This window comes from Calidris pugnax, unplaced genomic scaffold, assembly GCF_001431845.1.
Source record: "Calidris pugnax isolate Ruff unplaced genomic scaffold, ASM143184v1 scaffold17, whole genome shotgun sequence".
NCBI classification, from domain to species: Eukaryota; Metazoa; Chordata; class Aves; order Charadriiformes; family Scolopacidae; genus Calidris; species Calidris pugnax.
In genome coordinates, this window is record NW_015090794.1 from 6,632,225 (window position 1) to 6,656,685 (window position 24,461).

Genomic DNA, 24,461 nt, shown 5'->3' on the forward strand with positions numbered 1-24,461 from the left:
ATGAACCAGTTAGTTAAAAAATATTTCAACCTTATGGTGCAGCTGCACTTCTGTGGAGCCACTTTTACTCTGCACAAACGCTAAAAATAGCTCCAGGCTTTTCAAGGACAAAACAAAGTTTACACTGAAGCCCTTTGGAAAAAACAACAAAACCAACTCACACACACATTAAAACAAAAACTAACATCTGCTGCACTAGTTTGTATAGGAAATGAGTGAAAATAGTCCTAAGGAAGGTAATCTTAAAGTAACTGTTTGTTACCTCTACAGCAAGAGGTATTGCAGCAACAGCTACAAGTCTGGAGGCGGAGGGCAGGACACAGGACAATGCCAAAAAAGAAACACACTCACAGGAGTCAAGGGCATATCTATGATCCAGACCAAACTGCACAGGGAGGAGTAGCATTGGCATCAGCATATCACCCACACTAAATGCCAGAGAATCAAACAACAGCTAAAAGCAAGAGAATGTGGATGCTTTTTAGATAGTCTCACAGTTTCTTTTACATGTAGTTCCACATACTTCAGAGAAGATTACACACTGTAAGGCATCCATTTGATATATTCACAACTGAAAGTGACAGCACTGCACACTGCACTCCCTACTGCTGCCATCCTTGTCACTGCCTTCTGCATCAAGTAGGATGATGGAGAAGAAGGGGATGCTCATATCTCCCCTCTGAGCCAGCCCGAAGACTCACTTGGGGCAGCTTTGTGGAGCAGGGAGTTTTCCCACACACAGAAGAAACACCAACAAGCCAAGGATGGGAAAGGCAGCAGCACAGCACACAGACAGCAGGTAACCCTCAGGAACCCCAATGGGAGAGAAAGGCTGGAAGGCAATGGGAAGCAGATTCACAGCCAAACCTCACAGGATAGGAGGAAAGGCTTTCCCACCCTTGCAGAAGCAGGATGTATTCCAGGCAAAAAGCACCAATCCACAGTTTTCTACTTTGCTCCAGCTTAAGCGTTTTCACGCTGCCAACATGTAACGTCAGACAGAAGGGAGCCTCCCTTTTAAAGCGGGTGTGCCGATCCCCTCCAGCTACCTCAGACTGACTCCCATCCCAGATTACTCTGTGTTTATCCAAGAACCTGTGATTTTTAGTAATATTTAGCCATCTTTTACGCATCTGATAGATATTAATATTATCCCTGCAAATGAGACAAATTATTTAAAGAAAGAATGTGTGTTCATTCTCACAACCTTCAATGCTCTCAAGAAAGAGGCACCTCTAGGTATAGGTATAACACAAGAAATAACAATTTCTGCTAACTTTCCCTCCACTACTAATATTTTTCCTTTAACATGACTCCTTTAACATGCCACACATCAGCTTATCCCATGAGAATTTACTTGTAAACTTACCGCTGTTCTCCATGTTTTGTTCAGCATTAGCGTATGTACGAAGAAACTCGGCAAAAGCCCCATCTTGCTTCAGCAGCTCCTGGTAGGAGCCCATCTCAGAGATTTCTCCATCAGTCATTACCAGAATTGTATCCATTTGAGGCAGATAGTTGATTGCGTGGGTTACCAAAACCCGTGTCTAAATAGCAAGAGAAAAAAACCTGAAGTTTTTCTAACATCTCAAATACAATGGTTGAACTACTGCTCCTGCTGTTTGAATTCTGAGTATAACACAGTAATAACTACGGACAGATACACAGCATTTTTAAGAAAAAATACTGTCCTTGTCTTGATTTTTGCATCAAATAATTTTGAATTACAGAAAACAGAGCACATTTCATTATAACAACACAGTATTCATTATAACAACACAAAATCTCAGAAGGATCCCTTCATTTTTCAGCTGTTTGAAACAAAAATCTGAATATGCAACTTGACATCTTGGAATCATCTGAACTCAGCAAAGAAAAACAAATCATTCTCTAGAGACAAGTATCTCATTATGACATACTTTATTTTTCAGTATTCCTTTTGGTCCAATAACTTTTTCAAAAATATGTTTCCCAACATGAGCGTCAACAGCTGATAAAGGATCATCAAATAAATAGACATCTGCATTACAGTAAACCGCCCGAGCAAGACTGACTCGCTGTTTCTGTCCTCCAGACAAATTCACGCCCTGGGGAAACAAGAAAATATGATCCTTTATTTACAGCTGGAAAGAGATGTCTTGCTGCAGTTTGTGAAAGAAACAAGTCACAGGTGGCTGATGCAAATTAGAGAAATTTCAACATTGTACGAAGCAGATCTCCATCATGAATAATTCCACTACCACAACAGCATAAGCAATCGCAGCCAAAATCCCACTGGAAGGAAGCATGGCTTTTAAGTTCTCACTGTCAGTGAGGGGCTAGACAAATAAAAGTGTTTGCTAGTCCTGTAAAGCAATTAACCCAGGCCAACCTAGCTAATTCTGTACATTCAGAGGCTACTTATCTTCTCAGCTGCATTTCTGCAGTGCTACATCTGATTTAATAAACAGACTGTTCACATTCTACAATTTGGTTGGCCTGATGAGCAATAAGGAAGATAAAGCTGCACTTGTGCTGAATCTGGAGCTGTCAGGTGGCAGCTATACCCTGTCTATAACTAGTCAGCAGGCAACGCACGTAACCTTACCATTCCTGTCTTCTGGGGAGCATCAGCTCAGCAGAACACCAAGCATGTTACACACACATACCCTGCTTGCCACGTGGGTAGGGGGCACCTGGATCTGCTCCTATAACAGAGCACTACAACAGCGATGCAAGTTTCTAAATCCCACACATACTTTTGCAACCAAGTGACGGTTTTGGGGTGGTGATTGTTTTGGTGGGTTGTTTTGGGGGCTTTGGAAAAGGGGCTTGGGGAGGAGGGTTGTTTGTTTTAAATGAAACTGAAGTGTTCAGAAGATTCTTCTCTTCCTGTTTCCATACATTTTTCTGCTCTATGACCATGGGAAGATGCTTTTCGTTTGTAACTGAGGAGAGGTTTCCTCCCTTTGAGGGTTAAAGGCAAGGAAAACATACTGTTCAAATTTGCCTCTTTATTCTAGAGAAGTTCCACTCTGAATGTTTTAAATTCAATACAATTTTAAGATAAGGTAGAATAGAAGTCATACGGCCTTAAGTACATGAAATAGCACTGCTATGGTAGAGCGGGTACTTAAATACCTTTTCTCCTATTTCTGTTTTGTCTCCTGTAGGAAGAATCTCTATATCAGGCAGCAGTGCACAAGCCTCAATCACACACTTGTACCGGTTCTCATTCATCTCCCTTCCAAAGATAATGTTATCTTCCAGAGTTGCATTTTGGACCCAGGCTTGCTGAGGAACGTAGGCTAGTGAGCCCTGTAAGAAAAATAAAGTTCCTTATTCAGTACTTTAGACTGAAAGTCTGCACAAAAAGTCAAAGCACGGCAGGGCTTTGTGAGGCAGGCTGTGCTAATCACCTCACAAATTGCCTATGGTCATTTCAAAACTGCACAAAGGAGTTCTTGGTCTACCACCTCCTCCAAAATGTTATTTTTATAATAATCTCTATGAGTGAATGTAACAAAGCGTGTAGGTGGAAAATAAAGGACCTCAAACAAAACATGATTCTCTAACATAAACTTGGAAGAAACGTTTGTTTAGAGAATGTTTGTGCAATTACTGAATGTCAAAAGTCATTAGTTGTTTCATATAGTTATAAATTATATTCTGCATAAAACAATTTAATCTGTAACGCAAGGGTTTCACAAATGCATCCCTGCCAAGAGATTTCTGCAGAAAGTATGGAAAGCAGTTTTTATTTTAAAGTCACTTCAAAGGAAGAGATTGAGCTACTGCAAAGTATTTTGCTTTGAAGATTAGCTCTGCCTTCTCTTTCTGCACAATCAGCGATTCAGATCTCACCTACTTTATTTTTCCAGGACAATTTTGGAGGTGACTAAACGTGCATTCTTTAAAATGCAACATATTTGTTTTGCTCTTAAAATAATTCTCTTTCCATACATTAGAGCAGCAGCAAAATCCAAAACAAGGACTTTTTACTTATTTACTTACTTACAGGTGATTTTTCCTCTGTGAGCTTTGTGCAACTCTGATGTCTAAGAAAGTACAACTACAACAGCAGCTTTTCCCATGTTTGGGTATCTGGGTGAACCCTCTCTCCTTGTAATTCTCTGATGTCTAAGAAGGTAAGAACCATCAGGCTGGAGTATGTATAACAAGGTCTCCCCACCTCATGCCTGGCTGCCAACAAGGCTCACCAGAAAACTTGAGACCCCCATCATTCTATTTGGCTAAATCTGAAACCGACAGATTTACAAGTTGTTGCGTCAAGGCTTATCAGGCAATTACACAGAGCACAGGCTAAGGCACACACGTGACTTGCCAGGAAATCAGACTAAAAAAGGTATTCATTTGGAAGGCTGTCTCTTGCCCTCTTCACATCACTTGGGAATCTAGAATCCCTGTGGCAATACCCACACATAGCTCAACAATTCTTCAGATACCACACCTTGACAACCACGTAGCCTTCCTTTTTGTCCATCTCCCCCAGTAACGCAGACAGCAGTGAAGACTTTCCACAGCCAACTTGACCAACAACAGCTACTAAGGAGCCTTCAGGAACAGTGAAATTAATGCTGAAATAAAGTACATAGAATTCAGCCTTGCTTGCTGGCACATCCCAGTAGTTAAACAGTCTATTGAACAGCCCATATAAAGCCAGATGCAATGTGAACACTACTGCAAATGCTGACACAGCACAGAAACTTTAACTGTTTGCAAATGCAAACCCCTCATCCAGAAAGCAACCAGCTCTTCTTATACTTAGGACATAGTATCTTAATATGTAATTAGCCAAAAGGGGAACAAAAGCTGTTTGATATTCCTCTCAAATCTTCTGTGAACACAAATGTAAATACCACTGGATACTTCCCAAACAGCATCCTTGTCCCAAAGAATATGCAATTTCAGACCCAAGAAAGAGCAGCCAAAATAAAGGAAGGGGACAGGACACAGGGAAGACACTACTTGTAGCTGCATCACCCCCATTACTTAGTTAGTTCTAAGAACATGCAAAGTTCTTCACTGGTTTTCTCCTGCACAGGAATCAAGGATGGCTTCAGTTCAGCAAGAATGAGATTTTAAAAGGAAGACTCTGAGGACAGTGCAAACATGAGGGACAAGGGATAATTACAAGGGGCTAATCTGGCTGCATCCTCTAGATGGTGCTCATACCATCTGCAGCACATCGCAAGAGCTTGAAATCTCACAGGCTTTCTCTTTTCCCATTATACCTCTTGCTACTCCCCTTTATGTATTACAAACATAAAATATACTTTGTAAATTCCTCTAATTCACGAAACCCCTGGTTTAAAAAGAAAGAGATACAGAGCAAGTGTTATTTGTTCTCCTGTTCCCTTAAGGCAACAAACTCTTCTGCATATAGATGTTATAATTCAAATACAGGTCACTTATGACGCAGCAAGATTACGGAGCAGAAGGAAGGGTACTCATTCTTACCTGTTCAGTGAAGGAGGATCATTTTTGGACCAACTAAACGTTGCATTCTTTACAACAATGCTTCCTTCAGCTGACAAATAGAAAAATCATATTTATAAAAGTGCCAGTGCTCAGGCCACAGAAGTCAATCTAAGCACACATAGGCAGAGGTATAAAGCTACTTTTCCAGTAGAAAAACAATCCACTGCTTACCAAAAGCTTGTGTTGGGCTTTTACTGAATTTATCAAGACAGCAGAAGGTTCTGAGGTTACACTTATTCAGTAACCAGGAGGTACATGAATGTCAACTATACAAAGATCCTGACTTACTGAGCTGCACCCTCCTTTATCCAACTCCACCGCAGCACTTGGCCTCAGCCTGTCTTGTGCTTCAGTGGAAGCATCAGCTAAACTGCCAATTCCATGTGTGAAGCCAAGTTACTATAAGAATTCTAGGGGAAAATTCAAACTACCAAATGAAGTCGCATGATACTGTCATCTGTAGATTTTTAGTGACAACTCAAAATATACCACTCCTAATTCAACCAAGTATGCAATAAATACTTAGCCTAGATAAGTATTTGCATTAGTATGCGAGTAAAACCCATTGTGGACAAAAAAACCCAGCAAAACCCCACACTAAAGATTTATGAGCAATGTATTCATGGTTATCAATTAACAAAGAGGAAGAGAATTTCCCAAAAAATTACAGTCGATGACTGCTTACCAGAAAGCCAAGTGACTAAAATGATACAGAGCTGAACTAACCATGTGAGAGAGAGTGATGGGGATTTCGCTATCTTTGTAAAAAGGAAGTAAGAAAAATACTTAGAAATGACTGACACAGTTGAAGTCAAGTTTTGTTTTGCAAGAAAAAGGGCATTAGTTTTTCTATGCCTCTTTAGAAAAAGGCATAGAAAGTCTGCCTTCACACTTATCTGTCTCCTAAATGGCTCTGTATAACCAGACCAGCAATACTGGATACAGTGGGAATGAAGCTGGGAGTAACGCCCTTTGCATTTACCAGAATTGGGACTTATCCTTTCTCCTTCCAGGGTGCTGAAGTGTTAGATGATTGTTCTTCACCAAAACTCTGGGTTTTGGCACAGCATTAATTCTGATTCTGTTAACTGCCTATAAATTTCAAATGGCTACAATTAAAACAGCCTAACAAGTAATTTTTAAAGTGACCATCTGTGTCTGGATGCAACCATCCTGCAGTTTAGACACAGGAGTTGGGGAGCAGAAAGAAATTACCTGAGGTGTTAGAAACCTAGTGTAATTTTCATTTTACAAACTCCTTTCTCTGCTTTCTGGCTAAAATTTATCAGCGAAATCCATCAAAATGCAATAAGTTTGTTACAGAAAGCAAAAGAAACACTGCAAAGCCACACCAAACCAGCACACGCTGATTTTCAACAGGAAAATGAAACTCACCCTCTGTGATGGGACCCCTGATTATGCTGCCTGGATCTAATTCTTCATGAGACAGGAACACCCTAAGGCGCTTCAAGGAGACACTGGCCTGCATGGGAAAGGGATGCAAAACTATCTTACACTCTGCTTGTTATATTTAAGAGCTTGTTGTTTTGCACCACATATACATTACATCATTATTATGCACTGTTAATCCCTCCTTAAATCCATTGCATAGTTTCTTGGATAGCCATCAAACTTGCACTTCCCAAACCACAAGAAATATGGTTGATTTTGGGAACACCCATCTACCCTTAATTAGGATTGATGATTTTTCTTGCACAGCACTTAAAAGACAGGAAATGCAAAGCTGCCTTTCTGAGACAGTTGAATTTCACCAGTGGACATTTTCTAAGCACAGGAATGTAATCTAACCACCCAGTGGCTACTTCTGCACAGAAACCCCTGTTAATAACTGAAGTCTTACTTCTACTATGCTGCTGATAACCATAGGAAGCATGTTCAATGGAAATCGGAGGATGTTGAATAATGCTAGGGAAACAAATGCCTTCTGAGCATCCAAGATGTTGTTCTTGTCTATTGTGACATACACAGCAAAGGTGGACAAGGCGACCTGAAACAAAGTGTAATGGTTACAGTTAGGGTAACATTTTTTAAAGCTATAACTTGGGAGTCACACAGTCTGGCAACTGGAATCAGAAATCTACAAATCAAAGAGCGAGCAATGTTCTGGGAAAATCCTTGTTCCTGATAACTTCTGCAAAACAACCATTTGCTTTAAATCTACTGTTGTAAAGGAAGCTGATGGCTCCTTTTGGAAAGGTATCAAGTGCTCACTTTCTTCACATTGCAAAGGTGAAACCATAAATGTCCCGGGTTATTTGTGGTTACACTGTAGGAGGAGGGACGGAGAGGAATGATCACTAGTTGTTCTCACTACTGTCTTCAGTTTTAAGGCACTCCCCGTGGTACCAGATACTGGATCAGTAACATATATAGTCATAAAAGATCGAAACATCCCAATGCTAACCCATTGTTTATTTTGTAGAGACTACCACAACCCTAGGTTTCCAAGTAAAGCCCACTGTATCATGGATAGATTGTTTTCCAAGAAACTTGAAATGTTACTGCGTCACAAAGATGAAGCCCTATAGTACCTAAGCAGTTCACAACAGAAAAGCTTAAGATTCACACAAGAAAGCGACACTGAATCATTATTATCAATCATAAGGTATAAAAATAAATCAAAAATCCATACTTATTTACATCTTGTAAAAACGTGTGGATGCTTAAATTATAGTAAAATTAAAGTAAACTAAGTAAAACCTCAGAGCATATCACAAGATCCAGCAACTCTTTCCCACAGACTGCTACTTAATACAAGAAATCAAGGTAGGCTAGCTTTTGGCATTCCCCCTCCCACAGGACTTGAAACAATTAGCTCAAATGCCTAAGGAACAGTCTCATCTAAGCACAGCATCCATTGAAGACATTAGTATTTGTGTTAAAGATCTGACTGCTGTGAAGACATGTATTGTTCTTCCTACAGCAGCTGACTCAGCTGTGCCTGGTACAGTAGCTTGTTTGTACAATCCTTAGTTTGGACAAGCATATCCCAGGGTGAAAGCCCTCCCACAGTGATCAAAAACAAGACAGGGTCCAAAGAATAACCTCACAAGCAGCACGTCTGCACTCTTGTGTTACTAGCAATTACTCTGAAATACACCCTTATCAGCACACACAGCAGTTGGGGAGGTACCGCAAAATTAATAGTTCCTGACACCATTACTAAACAACATTTTAAAGAGCCCTGGCCATGGAAGGAGCAGAGGAAATAAAGAGTTTTGCATGGCAAAAGTGCTTTCAAGTAGGCACTTGCAACAATTAAAAGTTCAGAAGAACACACAGGAAAGGACAAAAGTCCAAGAAACAGGATGTTAAACAGCAGCCCTGCACATTGGTCTGTACTGATGCTACCCCAGTGGCAAACCCCCTACAGTGTAGGACCATTCACATGTGTGCTGAAACAGAGCTACTCCTTAGGCAATTGTCTTCTCGGACTCCACAGAACAGCATTAAAGAGTCCACCTGCAGAGTTTTATTTAGAAACTTCATTTAATAATGTATTTATATTAAAAGCATCTCAGACTTCTTTTAGAAAAGCATTCACTTAAGAATGCAGCTGATGTTTCCTACCCAGGGCATTGCTTCTTCTGCCTTTCATCATGCACAAAACATAATGTAAACACTAAAAATGTTTGCAGGGAAGGAATCTGAGACTGGAAAGTACACTTAAACACCTTCAACTGGAACAGCACATATTTTATCCTAATGTAGTCATGGCTTTTATTTGCTTCTGCAGACAAGAGCAATGGCCCCTTGTTCAAATAGGGTCTGAAGCAATTTTGATGTGATCTCACCCTTCTCTCCCTTTTATTAGTTTAAATGTAAGCTAACCACAACACAGTGGGGATGTTTCACATATCAAGAATAATATCAAGAATAATATTTTTTTTTAAATAAGAATTTAAAGCAACTCCAGGGTACTTAATGGCTTTATCTCTCCAAATTGTTCTTAAACAGACGCTGGAAGAATTCAGGCCAGAAGTATACCTGGTCCATCATGTCCCATTTGATCAAAGACTCTTCTCTAAGGACCTGCTGGTCTCAGAAAGATGCTGAAATAAGGGAAGTTTTCCTCTGTCAGCCACAGCTACCACCTGGAGGGTACTGTGCACATCGGGAACCTCTCAAATCTAACAATACATTTAATCTTAAATTCTTCAAGTACACCACCAAAAATAGAGAAGGATGCAGAAGAGGCTTTTACTTTTAAATACTTGAGCCATTAACTTCTAGAATACATCCAACCTGGATGTTACTATGTTTCAAATAAAACAGCAGCACCTTTTCATAGAGAAGTGGAGGCCTAAGTGTTCAATCTCCCACTGCTGTGGAGGTCATTCTGACTCTTCCACTCATTAAAGAAAAAAACCAAAAGAAATTCTTAAGCATTACTTTGGAAAGTAGGATCCCAAAAAGGAGAGCAGACTTCTAGATTGTTTCACTTACCAAAAAAGGAGCACAAACCCAAGTGAAGGTTGCCATTGCAGCAAGGTAAGCAGATTTTTTTAGGACTTTGAGTTCTTTCTGTCTGATCTCTAATACCTTCTCTCTGAAGGCTAATTCCCAAGCATAAAGTTTCAGAACTTTAATCCCATTGAGAATTTCATTCATCAGCTTAATTCTGTTGTCTTTGCTCTTCATTTGAGCCACCTAAAAACAACATTGCAAAGAATAATTAGCAGAGCACAATACTTGGCAGACCCACAAAGTACTGAGCTTTGTATTTTGCAATGGCAAAATTTACCTCATTATCATCAAAAGCTTACTAGCTTCCCAAGCAGGAAATCTGAGATGCTATCTGAACAAACAAATATGCAGAGTTAACATGATGTTTTAAACCAATTAAAAGAATGCTTCATGCAACTAAAAATCCAAACCAAGATCAAAACAATTGTGGCACTGGTTTAAGTGGGATTAACCCTGCATCAGCGAGCCCTGGGACTCCACTTCCTCCTAGGTACAATATGCGGTTAAAAAACAAGCCACTATAATAAAGCTTCAGCGATGTGCAGTCTGCATCTAACCTTAGACCAAACTTGGTTTTGCTTCATTTTCAGCACTATCGATGGCTTTCTGATGGTGTGCTAGTGCAAAAAGTTTTCCATTCAGCAATAAGAAGAAAGCCCACTCTTCAGAAGTTTCCATCTTCATAAAGTATTTTAATGAGCACAGTGCAAAGCTGAAACGTTCTGACTAGGCAGAGTCAGTAGACTACACCAGTACAGCTATCCCAGACAGCTCTTACCAGTGGCAGTGTGGCTGTGACTTCTCCCATAGAGGACCCAAAAGCTCTGGTATATTTTCATGAACATCTAGACCTAACAGGTTTCCTTTAAATAAAACAGTCTCCTCTGACATTCAGTAAATTCAGTTAGTGAAGTCTGTACCACAAAGCACGTGGTGGAGCTGTTAGAAGTTTTTGCAATAGAAAACGTCAGAGTTTGAGTCTACATTTACTTATGTGTGCTCTCTGTAACAAACTTGATCCCCTCTACATAAAATCAACTAGGGATCAAGAACAGCCAAGAACTAAGACTTCTTCCTCCTGATCCCTCCAGGAAAAAAAAAAAATTAAAAAAGCCAAGAACTAAACCCCACGTGCACACACACACCCCCCAACACTGCAATCACCATCTAGGAAATTCACTCATTAAGGTTTATAAGGCAGAGAGTCTTTTACGTTTGCGCTTTAGTTTCTTAGGCAGCAAGTTAAAAACTAAACTAATTCCAATCCAATCATTGTTTTTTTTCTGAAGCTGCCTAATCTGCTACCTTGGTCTTAACTACTGTAAAATTTTTAGACTATTAAGTACAGTATGCTGTAGGGCTGAAAAATACAGGAGTTTGGTTTTTCTGCATACAGAACACCTCTGACTTTTCTTTCCCTTCCCTTTTTTAAGGGATAAATAGAGGCAGGGGAAAAAAATTTAAAAGGAAATAAAGGTTCTAACCTGATAAGTTTTTGTCTTCATCGCCATCACAGCATTTATCGGAACCAGAAGGACCATGACAGCCACGCCTGCCAGCACTGAAGGACCTAAATTCTGAAAAGCACTTAATTGTAAACATTTATTCAAACTAATTTTTAAAAATCTTGGCTCAAACCACTGCATATGCTACAGAAAAGCATTCTGAACTAGCTAGTCAACCTCTTCTCCCCGTTCCAAGAACGGCTTGGGGGAAGAAAAGAAGGATGAAGTAAGGGATTGGGTTGATGTTTATGTGCTTTGATTTTTGAAACCTACATAGATAGCCTCCATATAGAGTAGTGTATATGGAGAGATAAATCAATCTCTCTATATAACCTATCTATACACACATAAAGAGTGTTTTTATGTGTTTCATGCTTTCCAGTTTTTGCTGGTTTGTCTGTTCTTCTGAAGTAGAGATCCATGCAGGGAGGGACAGACATCTTGGGGAAGTTCATTACCTTTCTGATTGACAGTGAGAAAGTCAGCCTAGTGACTGTACTAGAAATAGCAAACACCTCATTCGGTGACTCTCAGAGTTCAGAACCAAGACCACTTTTCTTTAAATTAAGTGACAAGTGGGATCTATAGCTGCTGCAGTCCCACAAAAGACAGCAGCTCCCATCTGCATCCTCCCCACATGCACTCAGATTCATGGATTCACAGATTTGACAGAGTTGGAAGGGCCCTCTAGAGATCATCTAGTCCAACTCCTGATGTGCACATTAAGAACCTCCTGCCTTCCTTCTTGACAGCAGTGACAAAAGCAGCTCTGAATGGATTCTCAACAAACAGCATTTTCTGCACACTGCTGTAAACCCTCCAATGGTTTGAAAAACAGCTCCCTGTAGTCATGACCATAGGACGCAGCACATTGCCAAAGGCAAACCAGGAAAGAACATACAATACTCACCTGCCACAGTAAGTACAGTGCTAGTATCACCTGCAGAGGTGCAGACCAAATCATGTTTATATAGGTGGCCAAGTCCATGAATCTCTGAGCATCCACAGACATTAGATTCACAATCTCACCCACTGTAGAAGTCTTTCTAGCAGAATTTGTGATAACAAGTGCCTAGGTACAGATTAAAAATAAAAAACAATTAAGGCAATGTGAAGGAAGACCTACCCATTTCCATTTTCTCCACAGACTTCAGTTGCTTTACAGAGCACCTTTAAAGTTACAAGCAAACCCGTTCCTGCTTCATATTCTATTTACATCTTACAAAATGGAAGTTTTCATTGCTTGAAGCAAGCAGCTGGGTTTAAACTAATAGAGTATTAAAGACAACAGGCAGTCTTTGGGGTTAGAGTTGGTCAGTTGGTGGTTTTATTGCTTAGGGGGTATTGTTTGCTTGTTTTTAGTATAAGAAGCGGAATCTTCACTTCTTGTCACACACTTTTCTCACACAGAGCAATCAGCCTGTGGCGTTCTAAAATGTTCCAGCTTATTCTAAGATGAAGTGACATTGCTGCTAAGTCCCCAGTGAAGCTATAAATGTATATGCCTCTTCATTTCTGCACAAACTGAAGCAGTTTCAGTACCTAGTCTAAATGAGACACGGTTTCTGTTTGGCAGTGGAAAGAAGGTGCCTGAACTTTAAATAGTAAATCAGAAAATTGCTCTATCTTATTGGTTTTATTTATGAAGTAGATACTCACTTATTTCTATTAAGAGCTAGGAATCAGCCTACCAGAGTCTCTTAACTACTTCAATTATTCAGACTTAAGGGATGCATTCACACAGTAACTGAGAGGTATTGTCATATATTTAAAGAAACACCTACCTTTCGATAAATTACACCAACAATAGCTGTTTTGAGTCTCATTCCAGTTACAAAGCAAATATGAAAATACTGGTGAAGAATCAGTGTCTGAAGACATGCACAAACAAAGAGCAGCCCTGTATAAAAGTAGCCTTGCCAGTCTGGGGCAGCTTTGTTATTTACAAAGTTGATTAGCAACCTGTGGACAGAGAATTAGTCCTCTTGATATATGCAAATTAAAATGAAATGTCGGGATTACAACTTTATATTGTTCCAAATGTTATATAGGTAATGGAAGCACCCAAAGTACCAAACTTAAATAAAACACTTAAGCAAACTTCTTAAAAACTGGAGATCATTTTATACTTGCACACATACCTCCCCCACCTAACAATGTACTACTTTAAAACATAAAGTATCACATACCTTATGCATACAGCATTCTCTTGGAGCTACACTAAAAGTCTCATATTCCCTCCCGATAAAATACAACTACCTACAGTTGTTTTAGTACTTCTCACCTTAAGGCAATACAACTCCTCCTACCCCCCTTAGCACTCAGTTGCTTCACATACTGTGACTTGTATTTCCACAACCATTACAGGTTACCATGGAATTAAATGAACTCCTATTATTGTTGATTATGTTCCTTCCTGGCCTTCCTAGTGTTGGAAAGGAACATAGAAAGTTAAACCATTTAATCCATCAATTTGAAAACCAGTGGACCAAAATTATCTGTGTGCATCATCTCTAACTTGCATGACGACTCTTCCCCATGAAACCAGCTGAAGGCACAGTATCTTTGTGGGTGGAATACCAGTGTGTTTTAAATTCTGTTCACATACTTTTAATACAATAATAAAGTATATAGGTCTTACTTCAGAATTTCTGGGCCTGCAAACATCAAGAGATCATGTGCAGCTTTAAACAGGAAGCTCATGAGAAAATATGGTCCAAAGGTTTTATATAACACCTTGAATAACGATGCTTCAGAGCTCTTCTGAGATGGTTTTATAATCAAAGCTTCAGCCTCTTCTGTCACATCACCATTTGAGTCACTTGATTTTTGCTGCTTTTTGGACATGTATAACATGTTTAATGGTTGCCTGAAATAAGAGTAGATATATAATGTAGCCTTTATTCAAGCAAAAAGCCAACTGGAAAAATGCATTGTATACAAATGGGATGTTTATGAGCTGTTTATTGCCCTTCTTAATAGTTTAACTGTGTTTTGCTGTCAACCAAACATCTTTTTAATCATACAACCATAGCTAAATGAAATGGCCATTCAGAAATGGTCATCTTTGTTGGGATAGGTAACATTCCTGTTGAATCTCTCCTGTAGGTCTGCCCTGGGGAATAAGAAATAGGGCTGTAACCTGTGTTAAACTTAAAGAGCAATAGACATTATTATTCTAGAACCAAGTACGCTGAACTTTCATTAAAGGGTCTCACTGCACCACCACAGTTAGAAGATTGCAGTCAGATTTATGCCAAGTCATCCCCAATGCACTGAACACACTCATTTCATACATCTGCCTTATGCCAAACTACATACTTCAGACTTCTGAGGATGAACTGTATTTACACTGTGTAAGCAAGCAAGCAATTTTCCTTCAATGAAAAGGTACTTCTATTTACTGCAGTAAAGGATGATGAAAGTAGGATGGAAACTGCAGGCATGCAGTCTTTCTAATTTTAGTCATCTGGCTTAGATGCCTGGGCTCCCTATATAGTCAAAGGAAAGAAATAAGCTTCTCACTTTTACACCCTGAACTGCCCTCCTTAGGCTTCACTAACTATAGAGGGAGCCCAAGCTCCTAAATTAGGGGACTGAAGTTTGACTGAAAAAATTCCCTCCTCAGGGAAACATCACACACCAAAAGTAACAATAATCAGCTTTGGTTCAAGAAAGACTAAGAAAAACTTGTTGTAACTCTTCATAAAGATGACACACAACACCCTACTTGGTTCCTATTAGGTATACACTTAAGGACAAATACAGAGCTGCCTCTTGGGCCCTACAAAAGCAGGCTTGATAAAAGATGACAAACATTTCTAAGTAGAGGCTCAGTAACTTAAGTGTTTGAACCTCCACATCTTGGAAGAACTGCCAGCAAGGATAACTGAACTTACCTCTTGGTCTTTGCCCACTCTTTTGCCCAGTTTCTAGCCAAACCAGGTACTACCTCTTCCGATTTGTCCTCTTTATTCAATGACCATAAATCCTTGGCTTCCAAAGGTCTCCGATAACCCTGAACCATCAACCTGTATTAGAAAGAATCAGCACTATATATTTAAGAACACTAGAGTTACATACATATGACATACGCGTGTGTATATATAATGTCACAAGACAGTGGTCCTTACATCCAGCCCCAAAACAGAGCCAGCTCTTCACAGAAACACATGCAAGAGTTAATAACTGTAGCAACACAGGTCCAGATGCTAAAACATAAATCCTCCTGTCTTTACTGTGAAAATTAGACACCAAAACATCGTAAGAGCCAGGATATGCTACTGAATTCAAATTTCAGGGAAAATAAAGGATGAAGTGATCTCATTTGAAAGTCAGCCAAGCAATTAATATTTCCATGCCTACCAAGTTTCAAAACTTTTTATTAGCCTTTAATTTTACAAAGCAATTCCTTTCATCTAGCTTTCTCTTGGAACTCTGGCCAAGTACCAACCACAACTATACAGCAATATTATTTTACATGTTTCTGTGCTTTAACTCACAAGAACATGTGTTGTGATCAAATCATACAGCATAACCAAAGCTAAGTTAATGAAAAAAAGAACATATTGTACAAAAAGAGCCAACAGTTTTGAATGCCTTAGTTTCTAAATACAGCAGATAATTTATATCTCCTTATATTTCCCAAACTTTTTTTTTAAATATATATATATATATATATATATTCTTTCATCAAACATACTAAATAAATACTGGCAAAATTGAAAATTACAGAGACACTACAAAGGAAGTAAAAAGTTTAATCACACTTAGAAAAAAATATCAGTTTAATCTATCTACAAAACAACCAACCCAGACAACCAAAATTATTATTGCACGATTATTGCTAAATTAGCTCTGAAAGCAGGATCCTAAAACGCCATCTAATTTTAATTGGTGCTTTATGCATCATCTTGATCTTACCCAGTGATCCACCAGAATGTGATTCTGGAGAGGAAAGAAGCACCAAACTCTGGACATGGATTCTAAAGGAGGAAAAAGAGAAATCAATCCACATACCAAATGACTGATACCAGGCCAAAAGAAACAAAACAATCAGAAAATTCCTTTTGTTTATTCACATTACTAAACTTTTCACATTACTAAACTTGTCATTCATGCTGTTGAGAACTTGTTCAGAAAACACAAGCACAGCTTCAGAGCTGTCAGCGGACTAGACCACTGGGACACAGGAATAGCAGTGTTCCATAACAACAACACAACAAATAGTTGAGGGAATTTTATAAGACAGTGCAGGACAGACAGTCTCTCAAGATGTCGGGATCAGTGCCTACCTGTATCAACACAAGGTATGCTACCATATGAGAGCATAAATATGTTAATCGGGTGGCATTAGTAATAAATGAAGAATTCAGTTCTACTGTTATAGCAGTTAATTACTGTGAGTCTGTCAGAACAGATGCACAAAAGAAAAAAAAAATTGTAAACTCCATAAAAGCATCCCAAAACAGCCGCTAAAACTCTGCATCTCATTCATCAATAATCACAGGAAACATAAGTATCCATAAAGTTACGCAGCTAGCTCATGTGCTACACCCAGCACCACCGACTGTCTGGTTTAACTACTCTTCAGGTTACCATCCTCTCCTCATCCAGTTGGATTAAAGCAGCAGAAAGGAACGCTAGAAGATTTTCAGAGGCACTAAAGGTGATTTACTTGCAGAATTCCAGTGCAGATTTCTCTTTTCCCTCTTTCAGTGCTCTAAACAGTATCTAAAGAATGCTAAAACCACCTACTCCCTTGGCACACAAATCATTAGGTTTTTATCATCACCTATAATTGGAGCAACTCAGGTATTTCTATCTACAAAAGTCACCAGACAACATTAGAGTATTGCAATTAAAGCAGAGCCAATTATTTCCAAGATTTGCATTTTTCAACTCATGTTTGTGTAACCTGGCTTCTCCACTAAACTCTATTGAAGTGTGTTGTAATCCAGCTACATGAAACAGACTCCGGCATTTCCTCTTCTTCACACAACACTTTTTTCAACTTGGTAGGGAAAAATAAGAGTAAGTATGAGACAGATGCTTTTTTTGAAAGGGATAAGAGTTCTACATTTCCAAAGCATTCAAACACTTAAAACGAAATGACTGCAAACAAACTCAACACCATCCCTTAATGAATAAATAAAAGTTTTTAAACTGAAAGTTAAAAAAAAAAAAGGAAGCAGGAGAAAGCGGTACTTTCAGCCTTCAACCACATTAACATTCCTGACAGACAGATTTCTACTTCGCCAAATACAGGGAATGCTTTCCACTTCAACAATTTCAAAATATTCTGAATTTTACATAAAATGCTGTATTACTTTTTTCTTTATGCTTTTTTAAATCTACTTACAGGTGGAAACTCTAAATTCAAGAGTTCACTAGATCTTGTGCTACCAGAAACTAGACTTCATTCCCACAAAGCAAAAGTTGAAAACATTAAAACATATTAGATTACTGTTAAAATAATACTATTTTGATAAAATTAAATAGTTATCACACAAAGAACTATTAATCCTACCGACATTCATGTCAGCTAGAATGAAGACCACAAGTTGTAACAAGTCTGCACTTATATAATGTAAACAAAGAGAAAACAAGAAACAAAATGCATTGTTTGACTTCTAAGATGTAGATGCTGATGTATACAGAAATTTCACTGTAGTTTTCTGGCTTAAAGTAGTAATTTAGTCAAGACTTACAAACATTTCTAGTTTGGAAATGCTTGGCAGAAGGGAATAAAGCAGAATTTAAGACCGACTAATGTGACTAGCTTTGTTGTTTTCCCCATCAAAACATTCAACAAACACAGCATTCATGAAAACAGAAGGTTAAAATTTGAAGTCTGCCTTATTTCCTAGAGAAAATCCACAAACAAACTACTGGGGTCTCAAAGCACCTTGCAATTATTGTAACTGCGATCAAAGCAGAAAAGGTTTCCATAAATGCACAGTAGTATCCTGTCAAATACATTTTATCCCCAAATAAGATTAAAAGAACCCAAAGATGAAGAGGATCCAAAGACTCAGCTCTCTACTCTTCCCTCCAGACACGTACACACAGACTCTGCCAGTGGCAATGCAGAGCACCACCAGCACACTGGGTATCAACAGAGAAGGTAACTGTGGAATTCAGTAAGTGCAGCTGGTTACAGACCTTTTCCACAGTTACAAAGGCAACACTTATTTCCCCGCCTCACACATTTTACGCCTTCCTTCAGTCAATGCTACCTAACATCCATTCAACCAGAATTACACCTTACAAAAAACATAGAACTGAAGTTCCTAAACTTGGCACATCCAAACTCCCATTAGTGACAAGTGCCACTCCACTAGGACTCAGAAGGTCTAGGCTAAGCAAGCAGTATAATGACCCATCATCCTTTGGGTATCTTTAAATCCATGCCATATAGGCAGCACATATAATTAAGAACATATGCAAAAAGATCATGTCTATATAAAACTAAATTTCTACATCCAGACCACCCTCTAACATTAACTGTTCTTGCAATTGCGCTGGTTAAATTTTTGCTTCACACAAGAGAGATAAATATGGAAATCAAATGCAACTATCCAGACGCACAGGTTTTCTGGGTGCAGATTCTTCCTCACAGGAAGGGAATATACATCCTTATGAGTTACTGCCTACTGAATGGTATCAGATGACTAGGACAGCATTTCAAATAAGCATTTCCCACCACCTGCCAGAAGTACTACTGAATACAAATACTTATGACTTAACCTTCAGGAATTCTATTCAGGAATCACTGAAACAGTATTTTTGCTCTTTCTCTTAAATACAGCGCACCCTGTTTTGCATGTTATGAGCTTCACCTTCTGCATCACCAACTAAAGCACAGAAAGAACACTCTATTGCAAACAAGTCAACAAGATTTGAATTATTTGGCATCTGGGAGACTATGGTCCTATAACTCATTGTACAGAATACTGCAGGTATGATATTCAGCACTCAGTATAGACAACACTTACAGGATCATTTACTGTTTCGGAAAACAAAGGTGGTCGTTCTGGAAAACAACACAGGATGAGCTGTACAAGTAACAGGATAAAGTAGATGCAGAAGGTGACAAAACGAAATGCATCCACTTCAGCATCCTGCAAAGGAAGATAATATTCCAATCAGAAGGCTTGAGGAATTTCTTTAAAACAATGTTACTGTTAAACATAAAACAGCTCCTTACTGTAAATTCTGCAAACTACATAAATGTTACACTACCCACTCCCCTGCAAATTAAAGTCAATGTATATTTTGGTAAAGAGAAGGTGAAGAGAGAGTGAAGGAGGGGAAAGATAACATTTACTTTTAATCAACCACTGCCATAAATACACAAGCATGAACTTCTTCTCTAGAGAAGTTCGCTTCAAGACATGGGTTGTACCAACACAGCATGCCCCAGTTTGAAGTCAAGGTGTTCTTTACAGGAGAAAGGCCAGATATGCACTGGATAGGAAGGAGTTTTCAAAGCAAATATCCTAATTAGCATGTACACAGAAAATAAGAATCGGAGGAACAGAGTTTAGATTATAGTTTGTTGCATTGTGCTAAAATTCCAGAGGTTTTTCCATTTTTTAGACTGTGACTTATACATAGAGCGTAAACCACAGAAATCAAAGCACGGAGTCACATCAACACATAACCCCACCCGCCAGTAAAATCCCACTCCCAACAGTTAAAGGCAAAAGTTGGCTTGAAGTTCTCAAAATTCAAAACATGGCTTAAAGGTTTCAAGAAATAAAAGTGATATGCCATTTGGCAGTTCCACAATTAATCTGATATTTGAGGTGGCCTTACTATAAAGCAGACTGACATATTTATATTTCACACTTTCATTTTTTCTCAGCAGATGAGATCATCAAAGCAAGTGTTTCAGGAAATCCACAATATAATCAACAGGAAGATGACGTAAACCCCCAGAACAGTTTCATATCAAAGATTACCCACTTTTATTGTAGTCAAGCACACACATCTCCTTTCTGGAACAGCTAGCAGAATCTTCTTGGCAACTGTTGCTACAGTTAAGATCACTACAAATTTCACTAGCATTTCAAAACAAGGGTCATTAAGTCTTGCTTGTTTTGCTTTTATAACCAAAGGAATGAAGGTATACTGAATGGATCATTAACTGACCTGACCAGCATAATTACATTAACTGAAGGATCATTAACTGACCTGACCAGCATAATTAGCAAGCAACTACTCTATTACTGCAGCATTTCAGAATATTTCCAACTCAATGAGGGTAGCAATCACTTACCTTATATAAGGCATGTATTATTTTGGATCTAAAAACCACTGTGGCACATGACAATGCGATGACCCAGAAAATCATCATTAGACCTGAAGACTGGACTCCTTTTATTCTTTCATATTGTATTAAAAATGTAGCAAGCAACTGTGGACAAATAAGATAAAATATATTCCCAAGTTCTAAGCTTTACAACATGCTATACACATATACAATATACTGTGTTTAAGCATGCATATTAAATATTTCAAATCCAGAATCTCCCATACATTTTAACACCCAGAGATTTTAAGTGTAATTAAAAAATATATCTAAGTAGAAAATTCTCTGGACCAGTAATGATAGGAAGTGTACAAAAAAAGGGAAAAGGAATACACATTACATAGAAGCAAAAGACCACATATGCAAAAGCACTGTCAAAAGCTGCCAGTCTTTATTTCTTTACCTTTCTGGTTCTACGTCGCAAATCAACATGCAATTATAGTGACACACTATCCCTTCCAAGTATTTCCTGACTAATTATTTTTAAAATAAAAAGATTTGTTTCCATATAAGCCACAACACCAACACAAACATCAAATATTACCCTATTTCTGTATTTTGTGTGTTTTCAGAATCCTTTAGGAAGCTGGCATAATTTAGTAATCTCACTTGGCTGCTGCAACATGCATTTTCAATCAGCCTGACAAAAGCTTGACAATCATTTTATTAAATGACCACAAACTACTTAACAGCTCTCCCATCTGTCACTATGTTTCATGGGTGTTGAGGTTTTTTGGTTTGGTTTTTTGCTGTTGTTATTGCTGTTGAGGTTATTGTGTCCCCTCCTGTCCCACCTTGAGTATTCGTGTTTAATCACTACCATTCCAAGTCTGCGATAAATGTAAGGCAACTGACAATAAATTAATAAATAGCAAGGCATTTTCCTTGAAATGCAGGCCGCAGAGATACTGGTGTGAAAGTAGACAATACTTGTGCATCTAGGTAGAAGGAGTTAGCTGAGGACACGTATGTGCCTTACGGCCTTTAAGATCTTCCACCCTGCCATGAAATATAACAAAGAAAACATGCACTAAAGAATGTTACATGCAAGACAGTTTGCAATAACATACTTAATAATGCAACACCTTCAACCGTCTTTTACCAAGTTCAGCGTGACTTGTATTAATCTGCTTTTAATCAGTTCTCTCAACTTGACTCCTCCACCCCATGCTCGAATGCTACTAAATGAATGGTAGCTCAAGCCTATCAAAATAAGGCAAGGCAACTATCACTGGCCTGGGTGCTGACATGCAACGCATTGGGCACAACTGGGTTGGTTTGGTGGGGTTTTTTCCTGTTTTTTTTTTATTAAAAGGAAGCAGAGATTTCTGAGTCAATATTTCATAGTGCAACAGCAGATTAAGTCTGTAAGTAAAGACTGTAGCTTAAACAATTACAACACTGAATAATACTAAGATGCGTGAACAAAGATGGTAACAGAACTTACCATTGTTATACCCAATATTGTAGGTGTAACAAGAAAAACTGGAGCTCGGAAAATATTTTGACTTCTTTCCCAGAAAGAGTAGAAAAGGTCTGCCCAGCAGACTATCCACAGTATTAAGCCCAAAGCCTGCAATACAAAAGCATATTTTATACGTCAGTTCACATAGATTAGGCAGCACAATATATACATGAACACTAGATGTTATGTGTTAGTTCAACAGGAGTCAAAATCAGATCACCTCTTTGGGGCAATTCTACAACATGCACAAAAGAAGAGTAATTTGGCTTTACCTACTGGATCCCCATTAGAAGAAAAGAGTTTACTAATTTTTAGTACCATATAATTCAGTGTATTATGAAGCAGAAAGCTGGTGAATCTCGCTCCTGAGTAAGAGGCTGCAGAGACAAAAAACTCTCCAATCCACCATGCTATTATACTCCTCCTTAAAACTTTTCACTTATTCTACAGGAACAAAAAAAAAAAAGTAAGAAAACATAAAGTACCTATTTCACAATAGAAGTGGAATAGAACACCTGCAGCAGCTCTAGAAATCTATGCTGCATAATTTAGGAAGCTGATGGGATAAAAAAATTATTTTTATTATTGAAATAAAGACCTTAAGATTGAGTTGCCTTAAAATAGTCTTCTTCAACTGGTCTTACACGGGATTTGTAAGCTTTTTTGATATGTCAGAGTAAATTTCAGAAAGCCTACTGATAAAAGTGCAACAGAAACACACAAGGCCTAGAAATCAAACACAACTAGAATAAGTTGCAGCTGTAGTGCGCACACAGGCCAACATTGATGCTCAACAAAAACAGTGTGCTAGAACATAGCTGAAAATATATTCAAACCTCCAGGTAAGCTTAATAAATTCCGATTTCAAAAAGTCACATACCGTTTTGGCTTTGTTGAGGTTTGACATTTGTATGTATCCCCTGTCATGACAACGAAGATATAGGAAGTACACAGGGAAGCAGACCCACAGGTAAATGCAAGGAATCCACACCAGGACTGTGTTCTGAAAGCATTGGGTGAAGTCTGGATTTTCTGTGTGCCATGTCAGATTCCAATCCTGGAAAGAGAAAACTGATCCAGTTGAAGAAGAAGCAAACACAGAACTCCAGAATTAAAAACAAAACAAAACACCAGTCCCTATCTGCCTTATTCTGTATCTCCTACTGTGTATTTATTTATACTTGTATTAAACTTGATCCATTCTGTGATGTATCTAATTCTATTGCACTTTTCATAGTTTGAAACATTTTAAGTTTTAAACCTTCCCAAGAAGACAGGAAATTGCGGGAAATTTTACCTTAGAATTACTGGCTTTCCTGTAAAATTATCACAAGGGACACCTCCTGTCAAGTGCTGTAGCTTTCTGACTGTCCAACAGAATGATGCAATACAGAGATATCACTGCTGCAGACAGGCTACAGAATTCAACAGCCAAAGCATAGCTCACAGGCTTCTGTTTAAAAGCCACACAGCCAAGAGATGCAGTCCCATGCCCAAAGGCTTGATAACGATAATGTCATTTTCAGTTGCAAAGCACTTTTTCAGACGGTTGCACAGCTTACAACTGCACAGAACACCAGTACCACTACTGGGACATAATGGCAGTCAGTAATCCTTCTCCTCTATAAAAGCCTGAACTGGTCACAGAAACAAGTGCCATCATCCACATTTTATAGTTGAGGAAACAGAACCAAAAGGAGCTGTAGTGCATGCCCCTTCTGTTCCAACACTGTAGCTGGAAACAGATCCCACTGCTCCAAACTGCCACACTTTGATCTTTATTTGTCCTCATCTTCCACTAATTAGAGGGCTTCAAACACAATTAAAAAGAGAGAAAAATAGATCTAGAGAGAAATCAAAGATATAACTTGCAAAAATTTCAATTTAAGGCTAACTAGATGTTATTTTACTATAGCACAAGCTTCCACTCAAATTTGACAGTTCTGTATTAAGATCATAGTTTCTACTGGTTTAGTTTGGTTTGCTTAAAAACAAAAAACAAAAAAACACCCACCCAAACTTCTCTAGAAAAATGTATAAACAAAAATATTTTCCTTCCCAACTTCCTGCTCAATTTCTGTCAGGATACAGGACTTCTTTCCAGTTAGATACAACAGACAATATGCACAGGGAACACAGCTGTTATTCTTCTCCTCTAATTCCACAGCATTCTCTCACTGAATATAACTTTTAATTTTTCAGTTTA

The 24,461-nt window shown here is 38.5% G+C and overlaps 1 protein-coding gene across 4 annotated transcripts in view; it reads right to left on the reverse strand.

The window, feature by feature from the left end:
• The window catches only part of LOC106884767 (multidrug resistance-associated protein 1), a 56,184-nt gene extending 32,570 nt beyond the window's left edge, over nucleotides 1–23,614 (reverse strand). For 2 of the 4 annotated variants that reach the window (XM_014936329.1, XM_014936328.1), the window contains exons 1-19: nucleotides 23,553–23,614; nucleotides 23,136–23,312; nucleotides 22,238–22,363; nucleotides 20,758–20,895; nucleotides 19,472–19,597; nucleotides 16,398–16,459; nucleotides 15,374–15,505; nucleotides 14,116–14,343; nucleotides 13,259–13,436; nucleotides 12,385–12,546; nucleotides 11,454–11,546; nucleotides 9,949–10,152; nucleotides 7,343–7,489; nucleotides 6,877–6,964; nucleotides 5,461–5,530; nucleotides 4,451–4,577; nucleotides 3,121–3,297; nucleotides 1,920–2,087; nucleotides 1,370–1,547 (exon numbers count right to left, since the gene is read on the reverse strand). In XM_014936329.1, coding sequence (XP_014791815.1) covers nucleotides 1,370–1,547; nucleotides 1,920–2,087; nucleotides 3,121–3,297; nucleotides 4,451–4,577; nucleotides 5,461–5,530; nucleotides 6,877–6,964; nucleotides 7,343–7,489; nucleotides 9,949–10,152; nucleotides 11,454–11,546; nucleotides 12,385–12,546; nucleotides 13,259–13,436; nucleotides 14,116–14,343; nucleotides 15,374–15,505; nucleotides 16,398–16,459; nucleotides 19,472–19,597; nucleotides 20,758–20,895; nucleotides 22,238–22,363; nucleotides 23,136–23,162 — 2,431 coding nt within the window. In that variant the 5' untranslated portion in view covers nucleotides 23,163–23,312; nucleotides 23,553–23,614. The remainder of the gene's footprint in view (nucleotides 1–1,369; nucleotides 1,548–1,919; nucleotides 2,088–3,120; nucleotides 3,298–4,450; nucleotides 4,578–5,460; nucleotides 5,531–6,876; nucleotides 6,965–7,342; nucleotides 7,490–9,948; nucleotides 10,153–11,453; nucleotides 11,547–12,384; nucleotides 12,547–13,258; nucleotides 13,437–14,115; nucleotides 14,344–15,373; nucleotides 15,506–16,397; nucleotides 16,460–19,471; nucleotides 19,598–20,757; nucleotides 20,896–22,237; nucleotides 22,364–23,135; nucleotides 23,313–23,552) is intronic. The other 2 variants (XM_014936330.1, XM_014936327.1) reach the window with 1 other exon arrangement.
• Nucleotides 23,615–24,461: the final 847 nt, after the last annotated feature.